We start from the raw sequence: 12,118 nt of genomic DNA, 5'->3' as shown, positions 1-12,118 counted from the left end.
AAATAGCAGTTATGGATTTCTGCACAGAAAGAATAACATACTATCTACCTGATGAAAAAAAAAAAAAAGTACAGCTTACCAAGCATATTTGAAGATTCTATTAAGTTGGTGTCCAGGTCTGTCCAATATAGCCTCCTTTTAGCATAATCAATAGTTAGGCCGTTTGCCCGCCCCACATTTGGAACTAATGTAGTACGTTCACTTCCATCCATGGCAGCTCTGTCTATCTTAGGTTTTCCACCCCATTCAGTCCAATACATAAATCTAAATTCAGAACAACAGATATGTAACAGGTCACTTTTGATTATTTGGGAGAAAGGGTCACATTCATGCATGGTAACTACATAAATTTAAAGAAAATATGCACTAAATCAAGGAAATCGGTGAAACAAAATCACGGTTATGATTTTTTCAATTATTTTGGCACCCTCAACTAAATATTTTCTCTCATATCCTAAAAAGGAAGTGAGTCAGCTTTCTTTAGTCTTTCCAATGAATCTGTTCCATCCAAAACCCAGGAACTGGAAACAAGCCAGTAATATCCATACTGCAGACTTGCATTTATACGACTAATATTCAAGAAGATACCAAAAACTTACTGGACTCAGAATCTGATTCACTTCCTCATAAAATATTTTTATATCTTTACATATTTCTGAACACAAGTAATTGGAGGTTTTAAATTTTTAGACTAATTTTTCAACTTATATAATCATCTCCCCCCAGAAAACAAATTGCAGGAGTGTATCAAAGGAAAAATTAACTAGTCTTTAAATGGAGTTAAAAAGCAAAGTTTGAAATGTATTTGGTCACACAGTCCAAAGGAACATACTATGTGTATAAGAGCAGTGAATCACCCCTTACAGTGTCAGCTGGGCAGTAAATACTACTACTATAATTCCTGTAAAATTTTAGAATACTCTCTTGCTTTTTTCCAAGTTTTTCACATTAACCTTAGAGCAGCCCCACGGTATAGGCTGATATTTATAGATGTAAAGAGGCCAAAGCAATAAAAGAAATGTGAATGATCTAATTTCTTTAACTAAGTCACATGGCAGGGCTAGAACAAGAACCTAATCCTTAGTTAAGTACTTTTCAACTAAACTAGTAAGGTGCTAATTTTGAGACATTCCAAATACTGAAACTAGAAAAGCACTCCACATGCCAACTCTCATCAAATACCTGAGGACAGACATTTACTCATCAGCCGGTCGGCTGACGGCTGACTTGTAGCAATGCATGAACATGCTTTTTTGAAAATTAACGTTAGTCTTGGGCTTTTGCATTTGCACTTGTCAGCTGACAGACACGTGCACACAAGAAGCAGACAAACAACTGTGAGACAAATGTCACAGTTGCCAGCAGCCAAATAAACTGGAGTCCTTAGTCCCAACTATGAAATTTATCTGTTTGGCAACTAATGCTTAGAGTGAAGACCACCGTAATCCAACCACAACATGTCAGCGCAGAGAAACCGTCTCTGCTATGACCTTCTAACTAGATGGTAACTAAGTAATAATGGAATTGATGTCATTTCAAGCAATCTATTTTTAATTACAGATAGGGTAAATATGCTTCTGTGTTCACATTGTTAACTTCTGCTTTTAGAAGTGGGATTATTCTTCCAATTTCAGATTTCTTAGCTGTTGGCTTTTTAAAACTTGCTAAATCACATAAGAGGATCACCTATCCTTGAAAAACATTGTGTTGTAAATAATTTTTTTAATTGAAAACAGTTTACTATTTAATATCAAAGTTTCTCTAAGCTTTTAACAAAGATCAAACTAACTGTCCACTTTGAATTAATGAATAGTCTAAAATGGAGCTTTTTAAAATGCAGCTATTTCTTAGTACACGGCATAATTTCAGTGGGTTTTGGAATCTGGTTTAACTTCAGACAGGATGCAAGCAAATGCAAACTTGATACCCTTAAAAAGGCTGTTTATTAGCATACAGATATGATCAATAGTATTTAATTAGTAATCTATCTCACCAATCTTCCTTTACCTAATGTTAATAATGACAAAAGACACAGCTAATAATTAGTTCTAAACCAGTGAAATCTCAACTAATGGGTTTTAAAATAAAGCCTACCTACAGTTTATTGATCAGATTCCTAGTAAGCATTATTTAAGACATCAAAAATACAGTCCGTAACTAGGCTATGGGCAACACACTTGCAAAGAATGCATCCATAAAAGCTGTTTACCCTTCAGCAGGGTCCAACGCAAGAGCTCTGGGACTATCTAGGTCTTTCCACACCAAAACTTGTCGGTGCTGCCCGTCCAACTTTGACACCTCAATTCGATTCGTTCCTGTGTCTGCCCAGTACAGGTTCTTCCCAAGCCAGTCTACTGCCATGCCTTCTGGATAATCTAAGCCGAATTCCACCACGTGCTCCAGGGCACTGCCATTCATAAAGGCTCTGCTGATGGTCTGTAAGAATAAGATTAATAACAAAATCACTTGGCTTAAGTATAAAGCACTATCCAGAAAGCAGAGTTCTGGTTTTTGTTGGGTGGGAGGATCCAGAAGCATAGCTTCTTAATACAATTCACATATTTTAGAGGCACAGAAAAAGCCTGATGCCAATCTCTAATAAATGCAACTGTGACCTCAAGTCAAGCCAAGGAGAAATTTTTGTAATTTCTTAAGGACCAGAAATTTATTCTAATAAGACAGTGGAATAATTTGCTTTTAAAATCTATTAGTAATCAAGTGGAAAAAATATGACCAGAATGCTGTAGACTCGGAAATGGTGGTCAACTTCCTAAAGGTTCCTGAGAGTATGCCATATCATTGTGTCAATCTGAAAAGATCTCAACAACCCTATATATACATCATAAATGTATATAACCATTATCAGATCATTACCACTGTAGCTCTGGGTTCCCAAAATTTCATATCATAATTCAAGCCATTAATAATGGCTGCTACTTCTTGGCAAGCACTACCTTAAGTACCTTGTGTATACATATTTCCTCATTTAATCCTCGAAATAGCCCTGCAAGATAGACATTATCTCTATTTTCAAGATGAGAAAACTTAGAAGGCCATACAGTACAAGCCAAAATATACTTATTTTACTTCATTTATTCATTCATTTAATAGATTTTATTGAACACCATTAGAATCCAACTCTGGCTCCAACACTCCATAATTTTTGCACATTAGACAAATTTTACACAAATTATCTGATATAAGCCCAAAACAATCTAGAAGAAGGAAAGATTATTCTCCAGATTTTCTGTTCAGGAGCTCCTTTCTCTTATTGTCTCATAATTGCTTTTCAATATTTATTTTAAGAAAAAGAAAATAAAGGTATATTCTAACTCATAATTGGCATTTTCTACCTCAACCAGACTACAAAATTTTGTTTAAAATAAGTCAAGTCTCTATAAGCCTTTATATGGGACTTCAATTGTTTACTCTTTAACTGCAAAAAATGTCACTCATTATCCTCAAATGGAATAAAGCAGAGAAAGATTATGTCTTGCAGATTAAGAACACTCAAGCAAAGTATCTTGTATTTTTAAAAAAGCACTTATTTAAACACTGAATGGATGTTCTCCTTGATTTCCTTTAAAAAGTAAAGGACTTGGGGCGCCTGGGTGGCTTAGTCGGTTAAGCGTCCGACTTTCGCTTAGGTCACGATCTCGCGGTTCGTGGGTTCGAGCCCCGCTTCGGGCTCTGTGCTGACTGCCAGCTCAGAGCCTGGAGCCTGTTTCAGATTCTGTGTCTCCCTCTCTCTCTGACCCTCCCCTGCTCACGCTGTCTCTTTCTCTCTCTCCTAGAAATAAATAAAAAAAATTAAAAAAAAAAAAGTAAAGGACTTTTGTTGAATTCTGCCTATTAAACAAGGGGGAGTGATTACAGAATGAATACTGAGAAATTTTAGATGCTCTTTTAGTCTTTGGTTTTGACATTCCAATTCTTTTAGCTAACCTTGAGGGATATATCGGTCCAGTAAATACGGTTGTCTGTCACATCAAAATCCAAAGCAGAAGCTTCTTTGACACCAGTGAGAGGAATGGCCACATTATTATTGTTAGTTTCCAAAGAAATTCGCCTGATATCTGCTCTCCGTGAAAACAAAAGGAAAGCCTCTGGGACAATGCAAGTCTTCATGTCACTGATGAGCTCAAAGCCAATGGGGCAGGCACAACGAAGGCCCTGAGGCCTGTATAGGCAAAGATGGCTACATCCCCCATTTTCCTCTGCGCAAGGGTTGGAACCTAAAAGATACGTTAATTATAAAAGGGCACAGGACACACACATCGACACAATCAACTATTTTCACTTTAAAATGACTAGGCGTGTGGTTCACAAAGACCTATGATTGTATCTGCTCCTAAATATAGCTTCAATCCTAATCTCATAGATGAGTACTGTGAGGATTAATAGAGAATAAAAAGCCAGGTGCAGTGGCACAGGCCTGTAGTCCCACCTACTCAGGAGGTTGAGGCAGGGGTCTGTCTGGGCCCAGGAGTTCCAAGTTGTAGTGTATGCACTTTGTTAGGTCGGCTGTGCACACTAGTTAGCATCAACGTGGAACCCTCTGGGGAACGGGGTACCACCAGACTACCTAAGGGCTGTGCGTTGGCCCAAGTTGGAAACGGGACAGGTCAAAGTCCATTGCTCAGCAACTGGAAATAAAAGACATGCAAATATTTTCCTTTGTACCCACAGTAAGCTTTAAAATAAGTTATGTTATTCATACAACAGGACAGAATTCTTTTAATGAAGCAGGTGTGTGCGTGTGTATATATGTAGCCCTTCAAGCCAAACTATGTAGCCAGAGTACTAAGCCAACATTTAAGAGGCACATTCCTTGTTGAAAAATAATTAATGGATGATTTCTATATTCTCTCAAAACAGCAACAATTTACAGTGGTGCTTTATAAGCCACTATCTATCTATTCTCATTCTTGGCATCCAACTCTGAAGGAATTTTTGAATTACTTACCGATGATTCGATGAACATTTGTGGCCTTTAGGCCCATGAGGTCAGGAAGTTGATCTATGATGATTTCCCTCTCTGCACTTCGTTTATGTACTCTTTCGATGCTACGCCTCTGCCAGTCAGTCCAGTAAACATAGTCACCCAACAATGTAAACCCAAATATGTGAGGAATTTTGTCTTCCACCAGTACTCGTCTCCCAGTGCCATCAATATTCATAACCTTCGAGTTTAAGTTTAAAGACAAGAGGAAAAGATGTGGACTTATTCTTCAAATGTATATAAAATGACAAATCCAACCGCCTGTTATATCAAAACTGAAAAGTGTCATCTTAGTTATTTTTATTACAATGCTTTCACAAAATGACAACATGCTAATTTAACAAGAATGATTTCAAATGCTCAGTATAAGCTCATATTTTACCTCCTTTTCTCCATCTCTTATTACCCTTCCCTCTAAAACTTCTGGCAATATTAGCTTTAGTATGTGTCTCTTTTATTAAGTGACTTCATAAAAATTAAAAATATAATATCATTACCTTAAATTTGCTTGCACATTTGTTTCTATATTATGATGTACCTTCATATACATTATTTGATTACATATCTTGTTTTATAACATACTTTATTTTTCCTGAAAGTTCTGTTTTACATCTATATGGAAACTGAGACTCATAAAAGATCACACAGCTGAAAACATAGCTAATGTCTTGTTTAGGATGTTTTCCACTTACTATATTTTTGTATTTTACGGTTTTTGTTTGAAAATTTTTTGAAAGCCCAAGATGAAAGGGCTCTTAAAACATCTCTCAAGTCTCCTAAGATTATAATTATAAATGTATCTGGAGTTTATACCACTCTCTGCAACTAAATTTCCAGTAACTAGATGTACCTACCGTCTCCAACTACCCCATTTAACAACATTGTTAAATTCATTCTGACCCTCTCATAAACTCAGCAATTTCCGTACAAGTGGCAAAGGCATCTTTTCTGTCTCTGCATTCTAGCAACATGTACTAATCTTCTGTTCTGAAAGACGGAGTCAGTCTGTTAAACCACCAAGTTGGAAGTCCCCAACTAAAACAATTTCTACCATTAAAGTGGCCCGTGTGCCAGGCAAACTGGGCTTCAGAAATGTTATTCTGGTACTAAAATTGTGTACATGCAAACAGTATCTGTTCCTGCCATCCTACAAACAATATTATGATTTATGCAAGTATTAATTTTTTAGCCATAAAATTAGTAGAAAATAGTCCATAAAAGTCAATACGGTGATTGCCTAAATGGAATGACAACCAGATGTTATCTTTATCTCTTAAAAATTCTTGCTGACCTTCCAAGAACAGCCAAACCTTGAAAACAAAGTACTTAAAAAACTGAGTGAGCAAAACTGTGCTATATCCTTGTATTTTCACAGGTAAATATCAATAAATATTTCATTTATATCTGACAGAAGAGATTATAACTGAATGGTTATCTGTTCATATCAGCTACAACAGGACCTCCATTAAGCCAACTGTATAAATCTTTGTTTAAACAGAGTATTTTTAAAGCATAGCTTTTTTAATGTTTATTTTTTTATTTTTATGACTTTTTATTTTTATTTTTTATAATAGTTTATCGTCAAGTTGGTTTCCATATAATACCCAGTGCTCATCCCCACAAGTGCCCTCCTCCATGCCCATCACCCCCCTTCCGCATGCCTCCCCACCCCCATCAGTCCTCAGTTTGTTCTCAGCATTCAAGAGTCTCTCATGGTTTGCCTCCCTCCCTCTCCCCAACTATTTTGCCCCTACTTCTCCCCCATGGTCCTCCGTTAAGTTTCTCCTAATCCTCCCATACATGCAAACATATGGTATCTGTCCTTCTCTGCCTGACTTATTTCGCTCAGCATAACACCCTCAAGTTCCATCCATGTTGCTACACGTGGCCAGATTTCATTCTTTCTCATTGCCATGTAGTATTCCATTGCATAGATAAACCACATCTTCTTGATCCACTCTTCAGTTTAATGTTTATTTTTGAGAGAGAAAGACAGAGACAGAGAGACAGACGCATGCAGAGTGCAAGCAAGGGAGAAGCACAGAGAGATAAGGAGACAGAATCCAAATCAGACTCCAGGCTCAGAGCTGTCAGCACAGAGCTTGAAGTGGGGCTCAAACTCATGAACCGTGAGATCATGACCTGAGCCAAAGTCAGACACCAAACTGAGCCACCCAGGCGCCCCCGAAAACATAGTTTAAAAGAATACTCTTCCAATTCCCACCTTAAATACTGTTTAAAGTTAATTTCTCCTTAATCTGAGACATGACTCTTGACTTTTTACATTCATGTCTTCTTGCAACAGATCATTTCTGGATATATTTGATGTTTATGTTCTATCTTAAAATTACTTTGGTGTTTAAAAGCAAATGATCTAAGCAGAGAAAAAGGGAAAGGGTCAATAATTTGTTTACAAAGCTAACTAGAATGTGACTTCTAGAATAGCAGGAACCTAATTCATCCATTTACGTGCCTGCCACATCTCCTATTAAAGAGTCTGACAAAGAACTCAATAAATATTTGTTAAGTAATTTTTAAAAGGAGATAGGTTTCCTAAGACAGTCACTCAAGAAACCTTCCTAAAAATGGAAATGAAAATTTATGTAACCATTATTATCCTTAGATCCTACAGCTTAGCCATTTGAATGAAAGGTATTCTTGCCCAAATTTTAAATCCATGTAGAAAATTTAAATCCATGTAAAAAAAAGTCCACACTACTCCCTACTTTTGGAGAATGGATACATTCCTGAACACTCCTAAAAGCAGAGCTCCAAGAAAGAATTTCTGGCCCCACTGTATACTGACTGGAAACTGTGATCAGAGTGAAAAATCTTTCCTTTACAAGACGTATAACAGAAATGTCTTTATTTTAGGCAGGGAAAGTTTATTTTTTAAAACTCTGTACTTTTATTTTACCTCCATCCAAACACAGAGATTATCTCTTGTCTCCAGCATCTTCTTCTACCCTCTTATGAGAATTTCCTTTCAGTACTATTTCCTTCCTTCCCAAGGACCTTCAATATCTCTCTCTTCATAAGGTCCCTTTTTTCTGCCTTTATCACAACACAATTTCTCCCAACTTAGAAAGACACTGTTTAAAAGTTCAATGATTCTGTTTTTACTGCCATATTCTTCGAATATCTGTAACAGCGCCTCTGCATCTTAAAATTCATTCCCTTACTCTCCTGACTTCCAAACTCTGACTCAGATGAAATAAGTCTACTGAAAATGGTCAGGGACTACCTCCTTGCTTTTCCCAGTTCTTGTGCTCTCTTGCTTTTGTGTCGTTGTTGTTTGTTCTTAAACATTTGATACTCTTAACCAACCACTGAAACTATACACTGGATTTTCATGGCACAATATGACCCTTTTCCTTTTTTTTATAGCCAGAACAGCTTTTTCTCTCTTCATTTTACTGAAGAGAGTTCTCCCTTCCTTTTTCAGACCTGGTTGGATATTTTCCAAGGTTTCCTAAGTTCTTCTCTGCAAACTACCTTTTAAAGCTCATCAAATCTTATAGCTCCTACTATTATCTTCTGTAAAAATAAATAAATAAATAATAAATATAGAAAGTTCTAGCATAAGGTCTCATCAGTTTCTACTGCAGTATTTCCAACTGCATCGCCTGGAAAATGTACTGTTACGTCATCTGAAATGTCATATACTTAACAGTGAACTTAAGGGAGTTCACCATCCAATTGGAGAGTTACCAACACACACTGCTAAATAGTATGCACTGTACCACTCTAAAATACTACCTTCTCACAAGCTTAGAGTAGAGTAAAATATGTCTGATTTGATTTTTTTCCTAGTTTTAGTATTATCTTTAATCAATTACTCTGCATTATCTTACATTTAACAAACTAACACTAATTTTGCTGTACTATGCCCAAATACTGACTTTCCTATTAAGATTTATTTGCTCATCTAAAGGTACACACTAAATGCCTAATACTGAGCTTCTTTAGAAGAATAAAATTTACGGGCACCTGGGTGGCTCAATTGGTTAAGCATCCGACTTTGGCTCTAGTTATGGTCTCACGGTGGTTCGTGAGTTCAGCTGGTGCTGGGCGCACTGCTGTCAGCCAAGAGGTCACTTTCATTCTTCTCTCTCCCTTTCTCTCTGCCCTTCCACTGCTCATGCTCTCTCTCCCTCTCTCTCAAAAATAAATACGTATTAAAAAATGTTGTGTCAACCTGCAACATTTCTGTTCATTCTAATAAATGAACAGCTTAAAAGATGGCTGTGTAAGCATGAATTTGGATAACAGGCAAAGAATGAAACTGAAAATCACAGTAAGAAAAGTAACAAAACCACAAGTTCAAAAGATGCTTTTAGTTTACACAATTGAGCATCTTCTATTTGGTGGTTACTCTCCATCTGCTCTCTAAAAATCTCTCATGGTTGGCAAACAATGTTCTGGCACACTTGGATTTCAAAATATAAGTCCTATCACTCACTGGGTACCCTTAGGCAATTTCTCACAAGTAAAACAGGAAGAGAATTTGTATCACTGAATTATTTAAGGATTAAAGAAAATAATGTTAACTATATAGCACAATATCGGATGTATAGATGCTCCATAGATGTTGCTTCTTGCCCTTTAAAATTATTTTAATAAAATGCTTTACTCCCTCTTAGTAAACAGGTCTATTTAAATGGCTGGAATTGATTAAAATGTAGTGCTTCAAAATAAAAACTGATACATCAATATAAAAGAATATGTGGAAATAAAAGACCAAAACAACCACTGAAGAATAAAGACAATACAGAGTCTCCTCCGTCCTGGCAACTAGCGGAAAACTACAGGGCTGCAGCCTTATTCCCATTTCCAACCCCAATTCGTACTGTTTGCTTCCGCTACTTAGATGTACCTTAACTAAAACAGCAGATAAAAAGGAGCAAACAGTTTGATAATTCGATCACGTGTATTTTGCTGCACCAGATCCTTGCTCCACCCACCTCCCTCCCAGCCCTAAATCAAACATTAACAAACATATCTAATGAACACAAATCTCCATGAAAGACATCATGATGAATGCTAAGAAGGTTGTAACAGGGCAGTTGCAGCTAAGGGATTACAATTCAGTCGAGGAGATAAACTATATTTACATTAATACCATACACATATGTCCCTCTCTGGCCTATATCTTATCAGAAAAAAGTGTAGGAAATAGCAGGAGCTCAAGTCCATCTTGAAGAATTAGAGGAGTTTTGACCAAGGGGAAGAGAAAAGGATTTCTTTAGAATAAAAGAAATCACACATGTTAAGACACAGTCAAGGATGCCTTGTGTGACTGACTTTGAAACAAATGCTTTGAGGCAGAAAGAACACAAAAAGGACCCAAAGGAGATAACATTAGATCCCACCCTAGAGCAGGTGTGAAATTTCAGGACGAGACCTCTGAGAGCACCTTACAGGAGAGCAACATGACAAGGTTCTGTTTCAGGAGGATCTCATGGACCTCTGTCACTGTGTTCAGATGGTGCTAAAAATATTCACCTTAAATACAGAATTACAGTTAATAAAACATTTTCAATTAGTGTGGGATGGTGATAGAGGTCCAAATCCCTTATCTGAAAGTCTTAGGGCCACATTTCAGATTTCAGATTTACTGTGAAATTTAGAAAGGTGAATACAACGCATATGGCATATTGCCTCTGCCTGGCTCCAAGGAGCACTTGGTTACCAAATACATTATTATTTTTGCAGCAAAAATACATACATATTCCCACAAAAAAAAGGATAAATAAAGACTATGGATAGTCTTACACTGCTTCAAGTCAGGTTTTCCACCAAATGAATTACCGGAAATAAGTTGGTTTTGAGAGCTTTTTCCATTTCAGAATTACACATAAGGGATTAAAGATTAGAAATGCTTTGGTCTAGGCCCTTGTCAAAATGGTGTTTGGATCAGTGTTAATGCTGCTTTAAGTGCAAGCCAGGGTCTCAGGAAGAAGAAAAAAGGAGCAAAGAACCTATTAAAAATAACAGGTTTTTAGCAACATCTGTCAGAACAACAACAACAAATGGTAATGAAAGTCTTACAAAGACCTTTAGATTAGCACAGTGGCCGGGAACTCAAATACAGTTCCCTAAAAGCCACAACTAAGGATTCTGTAGCTTTACCCACTAGAGCATTAGTCCCTTTCAGCTAATCCTTTTTCTTTCACTTTAAAAGCAAAAACCAGAATTGTTTTTTGTGAGGGTAGGGGGGGAAGGAGGTAAATAAAGTGCATATTAAAGCTAGATATATCACATCTATCTCCACCTAAACCATGAAATTAAGATGTGCTACAGATTTTTAAATGAAATTTTAGAAGCACATTGTTTCCCTTAATTCCCCATCTTCCTTGTAGTTTTTACAATAGGGTTGGGTCTAGAATAGTACTGCCCAAGAGAAATATTTAAGCGTTGTAATTTTAAATTTTCTAGTAGCCACATTTTAAAAAGTAAAAAGAAACAGGTAACATTAACTTTAATACTATTTTTTACCTAATCCAATATATCCAAAATATTTTTATTTCAACATGTACTCAAAACTTAAAAATGTATTACTGACGGGCACCTGGGTGGCTCAGTTGGTTAAGTGTCAGACTTTAGCTCAGGTAATGACCTCACAGTTCCAGCCTGTGTCAGGCTCTGTACTGACAACTAAGAGCCTGGAGCCTACTCTGGATTAGGTGTCGGTGTCCTCCCCGCCCCCCCCCAACTTGCATTCTGTCTCTCTCAAAAATAAACATCTAAAAAATAGTTTTAATTTATTAATGAGATTTATGGGTTTCTTCATACTAGGTCTTCTCAGTATGTATGTATTTAACACTTCAAGTATATAGATACTTGAAGTTAGAGTAGCCACATTCAGAGTAGCCATATGTGACCACTGGCTACCATAATGGACTGCACAGGATTAGAATTTCATGGTGGCAGCTATCTAGCCTACAACAAATTTAATTTACTCCTTTTTTAGATTACACCACTGTCCTCTCTTACACCCACCTCTGACAAAGGTGCCCTATATACCCTTCAGGCTCAGTAAAGCCACAAACAATGAAATGTCTTCCATTTGGTCTTTACTTCCTCTTCAGCTATACTATACTTAATCCTAACACA

General features: G+C 36.8%; 1 protein-coding gene across 1 annotated transcript in view; it reads right to left on the bottom strand.

Moving 5' to 3' along the window:
• The window catches only part of LRP6 (LDL receptor related protein 6), a 135,020-nt gene that overhangs the window by 37,734 nt on the left and 85,168 nt on the right, over positions 1-12,118 (bottom strand). Inside the window, exons 7-10 of the mRNA XM_077756461.1 lie at positions 4,967-5,183; positions 3,946-4,235; positions 2,210-2,436; positions 80-264 (exon numbers count right to left, since the gene is read on the bottom strand). Coding sequence (XP_077612587.1) covers positions 80-264; positions 2,210-2,436; positions 3,946-4,235; positions 4,967-5,183 — 919 coding nt within the window. The remainder of the gene's footprint in view (positions 1-79; positions 265-2,209; positions 2,437-3,945; positions 4,236-4,966; positions 5,184-12,118) is intronic.

Source organism: Crocuta crocuta, unplaced genomic scaffold, assembly GCF_008692635.1.
Source record: "Crocuta crocuta isolate KB4526 unplaced genomic scaffold, BGI_CrCroc_1.0 scaffold262, whole genome shotgun sequence".
Lineage (NCBI taxonomy): Eukaryota > Metazoa > Chordata > Mammalia > Carnivora > Hyaenidae > Crocuta > Crocuta crocuta.
The sequence above is the reverse complement of the archived record's forward strand: the minus strand, read 5'-3'. Positions and strand labels throughout refer to the sequence as shown.